The sequence below is a fragment of the Rhyacophila brunnea genome, unplaced genomic scaffold (assembly GCF_057557595.1).
Source record: "Rhyacophila brunnea isolate RB1 unplaced genomic scaffold, BYU_Rbru_1.0 scaffold_8, whole genome shotgun sequence".
Classification (NCBI taxonomy): Eukaryota; Metazoa; Arthropoda; class Insecta; order Trichoptera; family Rhyacophilidae; genus Rhyacophila; species Rhyacophila brunnea.
Window position 1 is genome coordinate 6,362,136 of NW_028233350.1, and position 17,405 is coordinate 6,379,540.

Genomic DNA, 17,405 nt, shown 5'->3' on the forward strand with positions numbered 1-17,405 from the left:
ACATAGGTATGTACTTTTAAAAAATATATTTTTGTAGAACAGCTACATGTAATAGAAAACTATTTATGTATTTGTGGTAAGGGATGTGAGATGGGGTAGGTTGATTCCAATGAATAGAAGGATTGTGCGTGATAAAGTAAGACCCAATTTATTTCCCTTAACCATAAATGATACAATTCTTAATACAGGCACGTACTATGATACATAGTAAGTGATTTTTACGATTAATAATTACGGAGATGCGTTGTGAGAAAATTACTAATCGTTAGATCGTAGATGCGATGTTAGAATGACTTTATTACTTGTGTTTTTTTATCTCTCGCCCCCTTGGTTTTTATAGTGATTTGAGACAAAGGAAATACTATGTTAGCTTGGGGCGAACGACTTGTAGATGCATGTCATTGTGTACTGCATGACCAATGGAGAGTTCATGCCCTGGTAAACAATTCGTGGAAAAATGACTCTGTTTGCATTACGACCACAGACTGTGCCGTTGACAAATGATTTGTAATTGATATTGAAAGACATACTTAATACTAGCTTTCTTACAAAGTAACATGGGTTCTAGGGTACTTAAACAAACTAAGATGCTAACTTAAATATACACTCTGCTTTAAGTACCCACATATTTGATAAAAGATGATAAATTTATTGTAAAAATAAAAATTTATAAACACAAATAATGGTTTCAGATTTATTTACAAAGTTATAAATGTAAGGATCAATCGCTTTCTTCTTCGGATTCTTCGCTGGCCTCCTGAAGCCATTCTATGAGTTTTACCAGACTGGCTTGCTGACAGAGAGCGCTTTTCTCATCTACAATGCTCTTGTACCAGTTCAAGATGGAGTCCTCGCTGACTATGTCTTTGTCATAGAGGAGATGTATCACCTGGCCGATTCGATTTTCAGACACAACATCTTGGGTGCAGCTCTCCTGGAATTGTTATATTAATGATATATTATATCAGTTCTATCTTTAAGATGTTTTCAATTTAATAATTCTTAAATACAATTAACAATAGACACCGTGGTTTTTTTTACTAAAAAATTTAACTCGCCATCCACGTCTTCATAATCCATAAAAGTTTATAGGTTTTGAATACATATAAATAGAGATTTGAACAGCATATTGAATGAGAAGTGTTGAAACTCTCCCGTCTTGGATAAAAAATCTAGTCATTCTACCTGATCATTTTCACAGATATGATAATAGCGATTAATATCATATTTTTTAAAGAAAGATATTATAAATTTAATAACATGAAACTTTATTCCTGAAAAATATTTATGTAATGGAATCCCTATAAAAGTTTAAACTATTTTTTACACGTACCTCCACGGCCCTCAAGCAGTCCATCATGGCATCCGCTCCTTTGATATAGTTCTTCACAATCGGCATGAAATAATTCATCAAGTCTTTGAATGTCGACATAACGTTGGCGGGGGCTTTCATGGGCGGTAAATTGAATAAGGCACGGACCACGTAGAAATTGACTTCTTGCAATGCCATGTTGTAAGCGTAACGAGATGAATTTATTTCCAAAATCAAATAGTCACAGTTCAGTTTATCTTCGTAACCTCTGGCCAAGCTGTCTATAACTTCCTGAAGGAACACTATGAAAGAAATGAACTCAGATAACATTTTCATTTTTGACGATTATTTCTTTCTTACAGGGATGAAAAATAATATATTATAGGGTTACTAGTGTATTATTATATCATATTGTGTCAATTTTTAATGCGATTACTGCAATATGGATAGACATCACGCTATGTGACACTGAGCAGAAGATAATCACATCATGTTCACAACAACTCAATTTATGGGAATTTTGTATGAAAGATTTTGATTGCTTCTTATGGTGAGATCCACCGGTATAACTAATATAGCTGTAAATTCGAAATATAATCAAAATTATAAAAGGGACACTTTAATTCGAATTATTAAACGTTATTGGTGGTGAGATAAAGCATACAATACACAATTAAGGTGCTGAGGCTGCAACCAGTACAAGTGATATTAATACTATCGACCGATGGTACTTGATGGAATTTGAATTTAAATCCATTAGAATTTCAGTAAAAGTGACTTAAGTAATTATAAAAATTGTCAGGAGCAGTTTTCACATATTTAATTTTGAAGCCGATTTATTTAACTTAAGGGCGTACGTGCTCAGCGTGGGTCAAAATGGAGCTTTTTTTCTATTTTCAAAGCATGATCCTGGACATACCTTAAACGTTGTAGATAATCTATTTATATAATTTTGAAGCCTTATTATCCTTTATATTTATTTTAAACATTTGATGACTGCATAAAGTATTTTCATTACATAAAATAGTATTCTTTTAAACCTCTCGCTCTAATGTTTTAGAATATAGTCATATTTCGGTACATAACTGTGCAGTGGTATTAACATTTTTTACATTTATTAATTTTTAAACGCATTTATAAAACCATTAGTATAATTTATGACGAGATAATTTTAGTAAAATATTTACGATAAAAAATTATATTGATAATGTCTGTGATCCCAAATTTGACAAGAATTAGGCATTTTATTATTCAAAAAATGGGCAAGATTAACACATTTGAAGATAATTCTAAAGATACTAATTATAAGCTATGTCTTTGACCATTCAAGTGTGATAAACATCCTATGAATAATGATTGCTTTATAATAATTATTGACCTAAGAATAAGGTACATGTTCAAACACGCGCGTTAACATCATCTTACTCCCTACTTCAATTTTAGTTTGTCAATTTATGGCTACGGCCGTATGTTGTGGCTTAACCACTGGGGATGACAAAAGAAATGGCGTATTTCAAAAAACCCCACTACCTTATTCTTAGGTCAATAATTATTATAAAGCAATCATTATTCATAAGATCTTTATCACACTTAAATGGTCAAAGACATAGCTTATAATAAGTATCTTTAGAATTATCTTCAAATGTGTTAATCTTGCCCATTTTTTGAATAATAAAATGCCTAATTCTTGTCAAATTTGGGATCAGAGAGATTATCAATATAATTTTTTATGGTAAATATTTTACTAAAATTATCTCGTCATAAATTATACTAATGGTTTTATAAATGCGTTTAAAAATGAATAAATGTAAAAAATCTTAACACCACTGCACATTCATGTACCGAAATATGACTATATTCTAAAACATTAGAGCGAGAGGTTTAAAAGAATACTATTTTGGCTATAATAATAAGAATTTCAAGTTATACACATTTATATTTTTTATAAAAATAGATGTTTTTTAAAATAGATATAAAAAATATTAAAGCTATGAATTTGTCAAAAATCGCTTAGGTGATGCTTAGAAAACTTAATAAACTAAATTTTAATAATAAATATGACCATAAAATATATGTAATAATAGGGAGCGGACCGATAGAACAAATTCACATTTTATTACATTTTTTACAATTGTAAGTTTGTCTTTGACTTAAAATAAAAAATATTTTTATTTTTAATGTTTTCAGATACATATGTATTCATTAATACAGTTGAAATTGTAAATTATCAAAAAAATGTCTCAAATTGCAAGCTTCGTATATTTCCGCTAGGTGCCTCTTTAAAAAAGGCTCAGTGAAGACTTCGCCTTAATAGTAAAAAAAGTCGCCTGCGGCGGCGCTATCATACTTCATGACCATGAACATTTTCAATTACTTATATAATTGTGAAATATATTTTTTGATTATTATGTGTCGATACTCGACAGCTCCATTATTAAAGTGGATGTATTGAAAATCGCCAATAATTCACTATATAAGTACCCTTAATTTGAACTAGAACGCAATTCGAAAGACGTTAATGTAGTGTTTCACACTGCCTTTAATCTTAGCGGTAGGTAGGGGGGCCGACAAATATCCTAGTCTGAGGGCCCGTTTCAGGATGTGGGGACCATGGTGTATGTACACCGAGTGCAATAGACAACGAGAAATTAGGCTGTGAAGAAGAAAAAGAGCCTATGGGACTAATTTACATTCTCCTCCTTGGGCCCCCCCCCAATATTAAATCCTGGGTGCGCCACTGAACACCACTGCACAGTTATGTACTGAAATATGACTATATTCTAAAACATTAGAGCGAGAGGTTTAAAAGGATACTATTTTATGTAATAAAAATACTTTATGCAGTCATCAAATGTTTAAAATAAATGAGGCGCCGAGTGCCAAAGGAGCTCAAGCGCCAACTTTACGATTTTTGACATTTGAATGTAGGTTTTTTCTATAAATCGATATGTATCATGCCACAAAGTCTTATCGCTCAAATAATTATAGATATTTTACAATAAAGATTTATTTTCTGTGGCATAATTGTTTTGGTCGTTATGTCGGCACGCCACAGAAGCTTATCCGCCATTATACTATGGAGAGCGCGAGACCAAAACAGCTGTCAGATTTGTCTTATTGAATATACGTTCTCAACAGTGAAAAAAACTAAAAATGAGCTCAAGAAGGATTAGATAAATTGTTTCAATGTGTGTTAAACCTGTAAATGAGGAAAATCGCGGTAAGTTTAACATGTTTTATCCGTTTTTCATTCACATACGCTGTTGTTTAAAATATTTTAGATTACTTTTGAAATATGGTTATTAACGTCATTTTAGTAATTATGTCCACTAAACTTTTACTTCCAAGAAAGAAAATAACTCTTATTTCTAATTTCATCTTGTTTTACATCCAATTACGATTGATATACACTAAAAAAAGTATTTAAAAAATCACCCAAATCCTTGAGAAAAAATGATGGTGTTAAATTTGAATAATGATTTTGTTATTTTGGCCAGTTTGGAGTAACGATTTGATTTAGTATTATTAATAATATTGGGTATATAGACGGTTATTACAACAAAAACAATCCAAAGGTTTTGAAATCATTGCTGTAATGGCAAAAACGTATTTAATATTATAAGGCAAATTTTATGCCAAACAAACTCATGTAACAATCATAACAAATTTGACCATTTTTTCAGTGTTTATTTGGCATAATAAAATTTGTTTATATCAAAATGTTTTTTTATTGCTATCCAAACCCTTACATTAAAACATTTTTTTTAAATGATTTATTTTTTTAAATTAACGCCATTATTTCAGTTTGAAAATGTCAATGCCACAGAAGCTTATGTAACAAAAAAAAGTATCAAGTGCCACCTTTTTTCATTTTTCTATATGCCAAAGAGGCTCAAACACCATTTTTTTTGGAATCCAGTAGATATTTTTCATTAAATATTATTGCAAATAATACTTTGATTTTTTTAAATTTGCTTTGCTTAGAAAATAATTGTCCATTTCAACATACAAGTTTAAAATTTAAAAAATAAATTCACTGAAAACTTGTCGGCCATTTTGTAGCACTTTTGTTAAATGGTGCTTGAGCTCCTTTGGCGCTCGGCGCCTCAAATATAAAGGATAATAAGGCTTCAAAATTATATAAATAGATTATCTACAACGTTTAAGGTATGTCCAGGATCATGCTTTGAAAATAGAACAAAAGCTCCATTTTGACCTACGCTGAGCATGTCCCCCCTTAATCACGGGTACAATTGTCAATTGTCATGGGGATTATTAATTTTCTTCAACAAGAAAGTTTTTGATTAAATTTATGAAACTATCCACGTATTATGCAGTTTAAAACATGAATGTAAATACTTACAATTGGAATCCTCAGGAACCGGCGACATTATGTGGCTGGAATTATCGTCAGATGAAACTGAATATCTGTCGGACTTCTGATCCCACCATCTGTCAGAGAAACCCACTTGTCCGCCTTCATTTACATTGCAAGCCGAGTCGTCTGAGTCGACAGACTCTGTGTCCCACGTGTTCTGTTTTTTGGATAGTGTGTATGCAAATTCTCCAATCTTTTGTGAAGCTAAAAAGCCAATACATTGCACTCATTTCATAGAACAAATTATCTCATTATCTTCAATAATTTTTTTACACCGTTAATTAATCTTGAAGAAAGATCTTCTACACTAAAAGTGTCCAACCTTTTGACTTCTCTAAGGCCCTCCTCCCACGGAGCAACTGAAGTCCAACGGAACTGAAACTAAAATTCCAACCAGTATCTAGCCAATGTATTTCAATGGTGGCTCGCTGACGGCGAGACTGAAATCTCTCAGCTTCAAAATGGTCGCGAAGAGACGCGACATGCTAGTCGCGCGGTCTCTGAAGTTTCCAGTCACCGTAAAACAGTGGTACCAACATCATTAGATTCGGGGAAAAATCATATTTTCTTACCAAAATTGGTAGCATTGCGAACAAGTGTCATGCTATAAAAACCATTAATAACCCAAGACGTTAAAAGTACAAGATAAGCAAAATTGAAATAACCTAATTGTATTCGAGTAAACGCAGCAGCGTGCGTGTTGTCGGTTTTTGTACAAAACAGCTGATGGTCCAGTTTGACAGTTTGAGGTTATGTGATTTTTATTTCAAGTGGCTTCAGTAGCGCCGTGTGCGAAGCATCACATTGGTCAGTTTATGAGTACCATCACCAACCAGTTCCGCCAGATTTCAGTTGCGCCGTGGGACGAGGGCCTAAGGCACATCAAGTGAAGAGACTACTATTATTCACTTGAAAACGTCCCTTTGAGGCGGACAAAACCGGTCCAAATTTATTAAATAAAAAAGTGGAATAAGTACAAAAAAATTTTGCGTTTTATTAATATTAATCAATAATTTGCAATAAACAAATTGAATTTGTAAAATATAATAGGTACTCACAATCCCCAGATGAATTTCGCTGAATTAATTCCCCGTTTCTATTTCTATCGAGTTGAACTCCTGGACCACAGATGCATCCTTTAATTTTAGCACCATCCGTAAGCTTGCATCCTGCGCCTAGTACAGTGAATTCGGTTTCACAGTCTTCTCCAATAACACTATCGGCCATAATGAAGCTGTCGATGATTTTACAATTGCGGCCTATGTGCACATTTTCTCCTATCACCGATCTCGTTATTAATGTGCTTTCATCAACTTTGCATCCTTTTGCGATAACAACGTCTTCTTCTAATTCACAACCTCTAAAAATATTAAGTAAATTTTAACTGCCTATACTTCCTTTATATAAATCAACAACTCCTACTTAAAAGGCCGCAACTGCGTTTTTAGCTATTTTGACTTGATTGTATTTTATTAAATAATTTTAAAGATACAACAACAATGATAATTGAAAAAACACAAAAATTCAATCAGCTAAAAAATTACAATTTCAGCATTAAAAATTAACATTGTGGTGTCATTAAAATTTATTAAAATCATACTACTGAAAAGTACCATATTGCAATTCCGGCCTTATACATACGTAGGAGTCGTTGAAATGTCTTCTCAATTCGTAACTCTTATAAACTTGTAACATTTATTATGTTTATAAAAATACATCAAAACATATTATGTAATAGGTACCTAGATAATAAAAAAAAATCGGTGTGTGTACTTATGTACGCGCGTTAGAAGTTATACTTCTTTGGCGTAACAAAACAAAATAAGCCGTTACCTGAGTCAATTAATATTACAGTGGATTAGGTTGATGAAAACGTATGCGATTCATCTGTGTCTCATATAGCACATGATAATTGTAATTTAATTATTGTATTGGACCAAAACTCATCTTTGCCATACAGCGGTTATAATCGATTCAGAAGTGAATGTATTTTTTGAATTATTTACCAACAAAATTTATTTATTGATATATAATTTTAATCATAAATAATACTTATAATACTATAATAAATATAGCCTCAAATCTTGATACACAATCTTTGAAATTAAAAATAAAAATATACTCCAATATAAATAAAGTTTTATGAATATAAATTAACAGTGTAGAATGTTAGTCTCCAGAAATTAGTTTATGAACATTATATATTTATTATAACACAATATTGGTTATGTTTACAACACGTGCTGTACCCCTGAGACCGAAATGAATATAATCATAATAATAAATTATGTGTTGCATCGGCGCGCGCAACTTCCGTCACACGCCAAACGCGCCAAAAGTTCAAAAAGAATGAAATTTCCAAATTACAATTGAGTGGGAAAATCGTGAGTAGCAGCAACTAGATTATTAGTAATTATTATTAAAATGTTGTTACATTATTAATGCGTTGCTGCAATTAGAGTCGAACTTGGTTATTACGAGGAAGATGGGACCGACTGAATTTGCTCGTTATACGCGTTACTTGTTATATCAGAGAATAGGTATTTTTAAATGAGCGGTCACATAACACAAAAAGTCGCAATTCAAACAAAAATACACAATTAGAATTTTTCCCCGAAACAAGCATGGCATTCATAAACTACAAAAGAAGTTGTTTTTGTAATGAACGCTTGTAGGTACCTACTGACTTCACAAACTTTGGATTTTTTACATGCAATTTCAACCATATGCGTGTATACTTTTTCAATATTGTCGGCGAAAACACCAATTAGGTAGTTACTTAGACACTTAACTAGTGTCATAAACGTAATCCGATCCCGGCGGCATCCTGTCCGGTCGGATTTTATCGCTTAGGGTCGAAATGTTTTTAAACTATCGACACATTAGCAGTTTTAAGAAAACTTTTGACGATATTTTAGCTCGGTATACCCGATAAGTAGCTCGTTATAAAAGTGAATAAATATATGGAGAAAATCATAAACTAAAATGTCAACGAATGTTTTCTCGTTACATCTGAGATCTCGCTATATCCGTGATAGTAATAACCGAGTTCGACTGTAATATTATTATTAATCATTCTTAACGTAAAGCCGCAGTTATAGGATTTTTTGTTTAAAGGTCGGTACTGACTTGAGCAAATTTGCGCGCATGAATGGTTTACGTATACAAACTATCGTGCGGATTCAAATTTTTATACGCAAAAGTGTACACGCACGGAAATTTGACCTTGTACTAACATGAGCAAATTTGCTCAAGTCAGTACCGACCTTAAGTACTTGGCCAGAGTGAACGCGTGGGCAGCAGCGGCGCGTGAAACCCAAACGTATAACCAAGTGTGAAATGCCCAAAAAAGACAGTGTCTATGAACATTTCACACACGGTTATACGTTTGAGTTGCGCACGCCACTGCCGCCCTGTCATCCGCTCGACCACTATATCTTAGCACTAAGACGCATTCCACGCGCGCCTCACCCTCAAAACGCTGCCACTGAGGTTTTACGCTTAAGAATTCTAATACATACTTTGCAAGGGTGACATCTCTATTCCTATAAACGTGATTTCTTAAAAGCATATAAGTCTGATGCTGTTTTGATATTCCCATATCCGGCACAAGAGGGAAAGCCCATCGGTGGATGATATCTTGACTGAAAAGAAATATTCTTAATGTAAACTTATTAGAATATGAGACTGATTAAGCAGTAATATTTAGATCTAATAATTTCTCAGATGTACGTGATATTAAAAAATGGGAAATTTTTTTTAAAAACACTAACCTGATAGTTTGGTACATTTGCCAGTTGGTGACTCTTGTGGCATACTGATCACCTTTCAATTTGTGCCAATAGATGGTGCTCGCAAGAATCTCCTCATTCATAAGAATTCCTTTCACAAAGTCGTCTCGACTTTGGAAATCAAAATTGTCAGCGAATAATGGCAACACTGCTGGAGAGCATATAGCAATGTGGGTGTCTATTAAATCACTATGAATATCTATATCCGAATGTTCAAGAAATATTTCCTGAAAAATAAAGCACTACATAGCTACAGTAATATTGTATTTTCTTTTTGGGCTGTCACCGTGTCCTTGTCTTTCTCTTTTACTCCACGAGATTTCAAACACGATAGGGCACACAGAATAAAATCTACGGTTACATGTAAATTGTACGTATTACAGTTCACCGTGAGCTTTCTTATCGAAAAGTGATGACCATATTATACTATACAGTCTCCAATTTTATTAGATTCAATACGAACATTAATTCAATTTTCATAGCCGATTTTGGCAAAATTCATGAATTTAAGAATGAAAACCTAACCTAACCTAACAAATAATCCAGTATATCGTCTATTTTCAAAATTTGTTTGCCACTGGCTTCCTGTAAACCGACAAGAACCGTGTTTTATTTAGACATGAATTTTATCTCAGCACAATACGACCCAAAGAGGTTGGACGGTCTTTAATATACGACCATATATTTCCGATACAACATTTGATGATAATATGATGTACTCTAACTCATAATGTAACGAAAGGCAGAGGGCAACAGAGGTGTAGGTAGTTAGAAACTCTCTTGACTACGCGACTTTCTTTAAGTGGCTGAATGTCCCAAGTGTGAACGATGAGATACGCCTGTCCCAGGATAGGAAAATCTACTGTAATTTGGTCACCAAGCTTCGATGGAATACAGTACCAAGAGAAGAATAATAAATTGTGGCCCTGAGGATTGAATGAGTATAATCCCACCAGTGACCGAGGTATGCAAATCGGTCTCAAAGTTAAATAACATTATGCTATCCTAAATTCTGCATTACTGTTTTCAACATTCAATGAGGTCTTATTCTCAAATGATTCATTCCAATAAAACAAAATAATATTTCTGTATGTTTATTAATGAGTTTAGTATTTGAAGAAGAAGAAATCAAGCCAAAGCAAATTATAAACAGTTGTTATGAAAATAATAAAGAGATTTTACACCATGCCTTGTGGGTCTCCAATTTTGGGAATAAATATTAATACTATCGACCGAGGGTACTTGATAGAATTTGAATTTTAATTCTAATGGATTTAAGTTTTGTTCCCATTTGAGTCGTTTTTTGCGACCGGGTTTCGTCTTTTGGCATCTTCAGGCACTATGTGCACTCACCAACGAATATAGTTAACTCTTTTACTCCCAGCTGATTTAGCCTAGCATATGCGAAAACTCCCAAGCGTTTTTTGACAACAAATCGTCGATTTAGTTTTTTTTAAATAACTAATTCTACACATGTTTTAAAAATTTGAAACTTTTTTTGTGTGTTCTCAATGGTGTATAAAGCAATAATAAGTAATAATATTGATAGTTTACATCAATAAAACAAAAGAAAAAAATTATGTATCAATATTTATTTAGAAATGAACGGATAAAACTATGTTTGAACAACAAAACAAGTGTGACAACATTTTTTTATTTATAATTGATATATCAAATTTTATAATATAATCTATCCTTATGTAGTAACAGAAAAAAAAATAAACATATTATTATTTCTCTATGAAATAGAATTTTTATAAAGTAATCAAAAAAAATCGTATAGTGTCAAGGTATTCAAGAATATTATTCAATTCACGAAATCGCAAGAGAATTCGATACAGTATCGACGACTAACTGATATGGAATGAAGTAATTTCAAAAAATAAGTCTCAAAGCACTAAATCATTTATAATATTATTTATATTCATGTATTTTTTCACCATCTTACCAAAAATACAGTGGCATCCATTGTTAGTTCAAATATTACAAATTTCATTTTGTAATGTGATATATGAATCATAAAACAACTAAAAGAAATATCAGAATTTAAAATGTGTCATAAAAATAATGTTTTATTATTTTTATGACCCTCTTTGGTCTAAAGTTCGACAGCAGAGCAATTATGACTTGTGAGTTATTAGGGTATGGCATAATTATAAACAATGCCGACACTAAAATAAATGTTAGTCACCACCCAACACACAGTGAATATAATGCTTCGTCTACATGAACGAAATATGACGGGAAAAAATTTGGAATAAATCGTAAATTTGGTTCCAAACTTTCGGCCGATGGATCGGCCCAGATGGAGTTTTCGCATAGGTATGGTGGGCCGAAATATCGGCCCCGTGGGAGTAAAAGGGTTAATTCTAACTTATATAATAAATTAATACAATAAAGTTTGGTAAAAACTTTATCACCTACGTATTAAGGATCATAATAAAAAATATAACAAACAAATTATGAATAGTTGAAGTGTTTGTAAAAAAAAAACCCCTACCTTATCACTAATAATACACTCGATAAGAGTATAAATCATCAAAACCTAATGATAGATCATTAGTAATTATAATCAATAGAAATACTATACTCAAGAGGTAAAAAATCATCAATACTGGGAACAGTGGTTTTTGTTGTCAGTGTGTATTTCCTTTCGGTGAGTCCACATAGTGCCTGAAGATGCCGAAAGGCAAAACAAGAGTCGCAAGAAATGACTCAAATGGTATAGTAAAAAACTTAATTCCATTAGAATTTTGGGAATAAATGCTTTAATCTTTGCTGTTGCAACTTTGAATTAGGTTTCATGCAAAAATAGGTACATACTTATATGTGAAGTGAAATCAGATCCTAACTTGTACTCATTTAATCCTCAGTACTTCAATAATTATTATCAAAGTTACTAATATTAACCCAATGCTTACGGGCCCTTTTAATTAATTTTGTAATTAACGTGTTAATTTGCATTTGAAAAGCGATTAGCAAAAACACAATTCTGTGCGGCCCGTAAGCATTGGGTTAAGAGCATACATAAGTGAAATAGCAAATAATTTTCAACAATAGGTGGGATGAAATTTTGCACTCGTCGCCAATCGGAGAGCGGTAGTCGAGGTGTGAGCACGTCAATTTGTTTTGTGATGGCATTGGAGGAATATATTCTTACATCGTGTAAAGATGACTAAAAAACATTACACATGTACTCGAAAAAGAAAACATGTCAATGAATATATTATTATTATTACTAATATAACAATAAACATAACATTAAATGGATGCATGTTGAAATTTTATGACAAATTATGTTTTATTCGGCACACGTCATTTGCACAATCCACCTGTCGCATAGTCACGATCTTTTTAGACCATACCTCAACAAATAGCCTTAATGTACAAAAAACAATTATTGAGGGTTTTAAATAATATAGTCATTTGCTTGGATTTATAATTGAATAATATCTCAAACAATCACTATTAATAAATTAATTAAAGTAATAATGGTCTATAGAGATATAGAGGCAAATAAATAATAACTCACTAAAGGGAAGGAAGTCTTCTGAGGATTTCCGGAAGGCGGTAGTTTCTTGTGCAAAAGAACCCTATTTGTCTTTGCATTAGCTGCCAGCAGGACAGTTTCACCGGCAGTTTGAGCTCTATGCCCGGGAGCTGCTCCTTTATATATGAGACTCATCACGGCTTCCTTATCCTTCTTACAGATTTCCCTATTGATGGGTTGAAAAGATAAAACGTTAGTGACTTACATAGTCATAAAGATATTGACCAACAGATGTCAGTATATAACTAACTATGTATCGGAATTTGCGATATAACTATGAAAAAATATGTGAAACACAATTTCTGCCTGTGTTAAAGAGTATTGATAGAGCCGTGGGTTTGAATCTGGTGTCTTTCAAATTCACATTTTGTTTTTTCAAATGTATGTTTAATTCAGAGCAAAGACCTAATGCAGTGCTCCGCAACCTTTTCCCACCCATGGCACACCAAAGGTCTTCCCAAAATTCCGCGGCACACCACACGTAAAACAATTTATACACCAAAATATGGACCCCACATCCTGAAGGGGGAGCCCAGGCCAAGGTCTTTGACGGGCCCCCCTATCTATAGCTAAGGTTAAAGACAGCGTGATACTCTAAAATAGCATTTTTTAAATAGTGTTCGAGGTAAAATTAATGGTATTGATTTTACGTTTTGCAATTTTTCGTATGTTTATATAATATTAATAAAATTATGGTTAGTTGTCGGGTTAGGAATAATTACTTTTCGAGTATTGACACAATAATAATAAATTATATCCTACAATAAGATGTTTTAAAATATTAATACTAGCGCAGTAAAAAAGCGCTGCAGGCGACTTATTTTGACTCGAAAATGGGAGCTGAACTGCGATAGTTTTGTCGGAAATCCGAGGATATTTTTTATTAACCGAAATCCAGAAAATAACCAATGGAACATCGGCGAAGTTCAGTTTTAGCGTCCCGTCATTTATCGATTCAACAAATTCCTCTCGAATTTATAGGAAAAGCGCTACTATAGAACTTTCGGCATCGGTCGCAAAAGGGTTTCGTATCCAGTCGCATTGATTGTATGAAAGTACTGATGAAATTTCTTTTGTAGAAAAGTTAAATGTTTTTCGGACGGATCCAAAATTGTTTGCTTGTTTTCAATGGTGTCTGGTAAGTAGTTCCTTTGGAACATTTGTAGAGATCCTTGTCTTAACTCCTTCTGCCAAAGTTCGAGTTTATTTTTAAATCTTGCTAATTTATCAGAGCACGTCAATATATTTTCATTCTGACCTTGCATTGTTATATTAAGTTCATGCACGTGCTCAAATATATTACCAGCCATGTACGCAAATCTGGCTATTGCACCGCGGCACACCTAGCATCGTCTCACGGCACACCGGTTGCGGAGCACTGACCTAATGGACTGAGCGAATGGCTAACCATTCCTGTTTGATACTAAATAGTTATTTACCTTTTCTATAAATAAAAAAGTTATACTTACTTATGCTTCTCCATCAGTGGAATTAGTTGAACATTGGAAATTGTGTCAACGCCGGTTAAGATAAAATATCCACGGATGTGTCCCTTGGCATCCAAATCTCTGAGGGCATCGCCCAGAGATCGACAGCTCTCCGATACCACAATATGCAGAACCATGCTAACACTCCATGATGCCTTTTCTTCGATACATGTTCTAAAATTAAAGCAGGCGAATATTTAAATTATTTTATCCAATGAATAATATACAAGATTTAAGAATGTAGCATTCGTTATTGTACATAATTTGGAACACTGGCTAATTTCAGCGTAAATGGGTATGGTCAAGGTGGAAAATTAATACAATCCACATTAGTATCAACTACAGAAACACCCAGGCTTGCAAAAAATCGCATAATTGTGACCTCACCGGGAAACGAACCCGGAACTCTTGGTGTGAGAACCTAGTGCCTTATGCATTAGATTACATTGGCCACCAAATTAAGGTATGCTCATAACCACGAGGTATATCAGAGGATGGAAAGCAAAACAAAAAGTTACACTTCCGTCGCATGTGCTTGTGACACACACACACTTCTAAAAATCAAAATAAATAATACTTTCAGTAGATTTTTCATACAGTTTATAACTTAACATCCAAATAATTTCTTCTATTTACTTAGAGTACTCGGTAGGTAGTCAAGAATACTTACTGGAGATGCGTCCTTATTGCATCAACATTCGCACAACAAAACAGAAATGTTTCATGAACACCAGATTGCGCTAAGGATTCCAAAGTGTAATTAATCAAAGGAACACCAACCAATGGCAAAAGGGCCTGAAAATATACAAATTTAATTAGAATGGAATACTTATAAATTATGTGTCTCTGAAGTCACAAGGTTGATTCCGCGGCTGGCAAAAAAATGTTGTCTTTTCAATAAGTCTTTGATCCAGTGTTGCCTAAAAACCATTCCTCATAAAATATAAATTTAATCTCCACCTTGTGGAGGCTCATGTGTGTCGCTTAGTAGCGAAAATGATACTTTATTTTAAATCTTAATAACGAAATGCAGAGATGTCGACGTTCTAATAAGAATAATAAAGTTTATTTTATTACATTCACTGAATCGTCGATTTAAGCCATTTTTGAGGGCTCTGCTTTTGGTGGTGTCCGAAATCGACTGATTCTGGTTAAGTACTTATTTTTATGAAACATTTTATAAATTATGATTTTTAATTTGCCAGTAACGCTTGTGTACTTTCAATGGAGAAAAAGTTCAGTCGAGCATTTTAAATAAAAAGCATCAAAATTTTTAATTCGATAAATCCAAATACAGTACACTCTCAGTAATCTGCCGCTCGTTTATCCGAAAAATAATCCGCCGTTATTTTTACTAGTTGAAAGCACAAAATCAAGCTCTATAATCCGCCGGTATGTGTATGTCAAATTCAGTAGTCCGCCGCGTGCCAATATTATGACTTACGACTTTTATGAGCTGTCCGCCGTCTAGCCCAGTTCCGTTAACCATTAAATTTAACCCGAGTCAATAATATTATCGTTTTCTTTCAGTTCATTGTTTGAATAAGTTAACAAAATGGAGTCTTCATGAAAGCGTAAAGATGACACATTAACTTTAAAACAAAAATTGGAAATTTTACAAAGGATAGGTAGCATTGCTTCATTTACTGACATTGCTAAAATGTACAATATTGGTTGACCGCCCATGGTTTAATACATGTAGGAATAAACTTAGCTTATTTAATATGTATAATTTAATAAATACTTAACCATTACATAGTTGCTAGTACAAATTTCTCAATAAAAACAATTTTTACGAAATAAGTACCTGTTTTAATTTTTACCATATTATTTTGTATGTATGCACTATAATCCGCCGTTTTCACTAATTGGACACTTGTCTGGTTTTTGGGGTGACAGATTACTGAGAGTGTACTGCAATTTATACGTTATTTCAGTTATGATATATGAAATTATTTAGCAATTGGGTGAAGCATGGTTAAGTTGATGAACTCCACAAATATCAACCTCGCTCAGTTGCCATTTCGATTTTCTTTTTCAACTAATATGGCAGCAATTCTTATCTTCATTTGTTTGTGCAGTTATTAACGGTTTTCCACGTTTTTCTAACTAAATAATATTGGCAAGTGTATTAATACTGGCTGCTTATCTACTCATCATGACGGATTGTCTTTTTATATGCCTTGCAAATTGATAAATAAATGTCAGCAGTAGCATGAAATTCTCTGCAATGAGAAGTCACCTGTAGCTAATTTTATAGTTGTCTTTTTTTTGCTTCAATTTCATACATTTATGCTCCATATCTATAGAAGGAAGTTTCAGCAGGTCTACTAAATTGGTTTTCTATTTTCTAAGTCATCTATTTATTACTTACCAATGGTGACTTTGAAATGACAGGTGCAAAGTTGTCATTAAAATTATCTGCAATCACAACGGCCTGAACAATATCATCCTTTTCCATGTTTTCAATTAGAGAAGAGTTACCCTTCATTTTAATCATTTTGTTATTTATACACAGAATAAAAATATAGTACTAGGTACTGTTGTTTTTACAGGTTATGTTGCAATTTAATAAAGTTTGTTGGCACTGATAAATCTAAGCCGCATTTGAATAAGTTCATCAATAATTTCAACTGACTCGTTATGATATTTTTATTCAAAGAATCTAATGAATCTAATCAGATCTAAAAGACCAATATGTGCCAAATATTATCTATGTGCCAAACTGACAGCGAAGGATTTTAGAAATAATTTATTTAAAGTTTGCCTAGACAAAAAATAGTTCATTAATAATAATTTATTTAGTTTGTCTATGATTTTCCTAGCTTATTAAACGCCTACCAAAACAATAAATAATTAATCCTATGAGCAATGAACAAGTCCAAGT

General features: G+C 32.9%; 1 protein-coding gene across 1 annotated transcript; it reads right to left on the reverse strand.

The window, feature by feature from the left end:
* Window positions 1-123: 123 nt before the first annotated feature.
* On the reverse strand, window positions 124-17,276 carry eIF2Bepsilon (eukaryotic translation initiation factor 2B subunit epsilon). The gene is made up of 10 exons (XM_085958840.1): window positions 16,893-17,276; window positions 15,189-15,313; window positions 14,501-14,692; window positions 13,014-13,197; window positions 9,464-9,708; window positions 9,212-9,334; window positions 6,749-7,050; window positions 5,676-5,894; window positions 1,334-1,614; window positions 124-934 (listed from the first exon to the last, which is right to left on the reverse strand). Exons 1-10 carry the CDS (start codon window positions 17,016-17,018, stop codon window positions 722-724), a joined length of 2,010 nt encoding a protein of 669 aa, XP_085814966.1. The 5' UTR covers window positions 17,019-17,276; the 3' UTR covers window positions 124-721.
* Between the last annotated feature and the right edge of the window lie 129 nt (window positions 17,277-17,405).

Coding starts and splice junctions, on each gene's coding strand:
- eIF2Bepsilon (XM_085958840.1), bottom strand. CDS start 17,018: ATGATTAAAATGAAGGGTAACTCTTCTCTAATTGAAAACATGGAAAAG. Junction 13,198..14,500: donor CCACTGATGGAGAAGCATAA/GTAAGTATAACT, acceptor ACCCATCAATAG/GGAAATCTGTAAGAAGGATA. Junction 7,051..9,211: donor AGAGATGTCACCCTTGCAAA/GTATGTATTAGA, acceptor TAATATTTTTAG/AGGTTGTGAATTAGAAGAAG.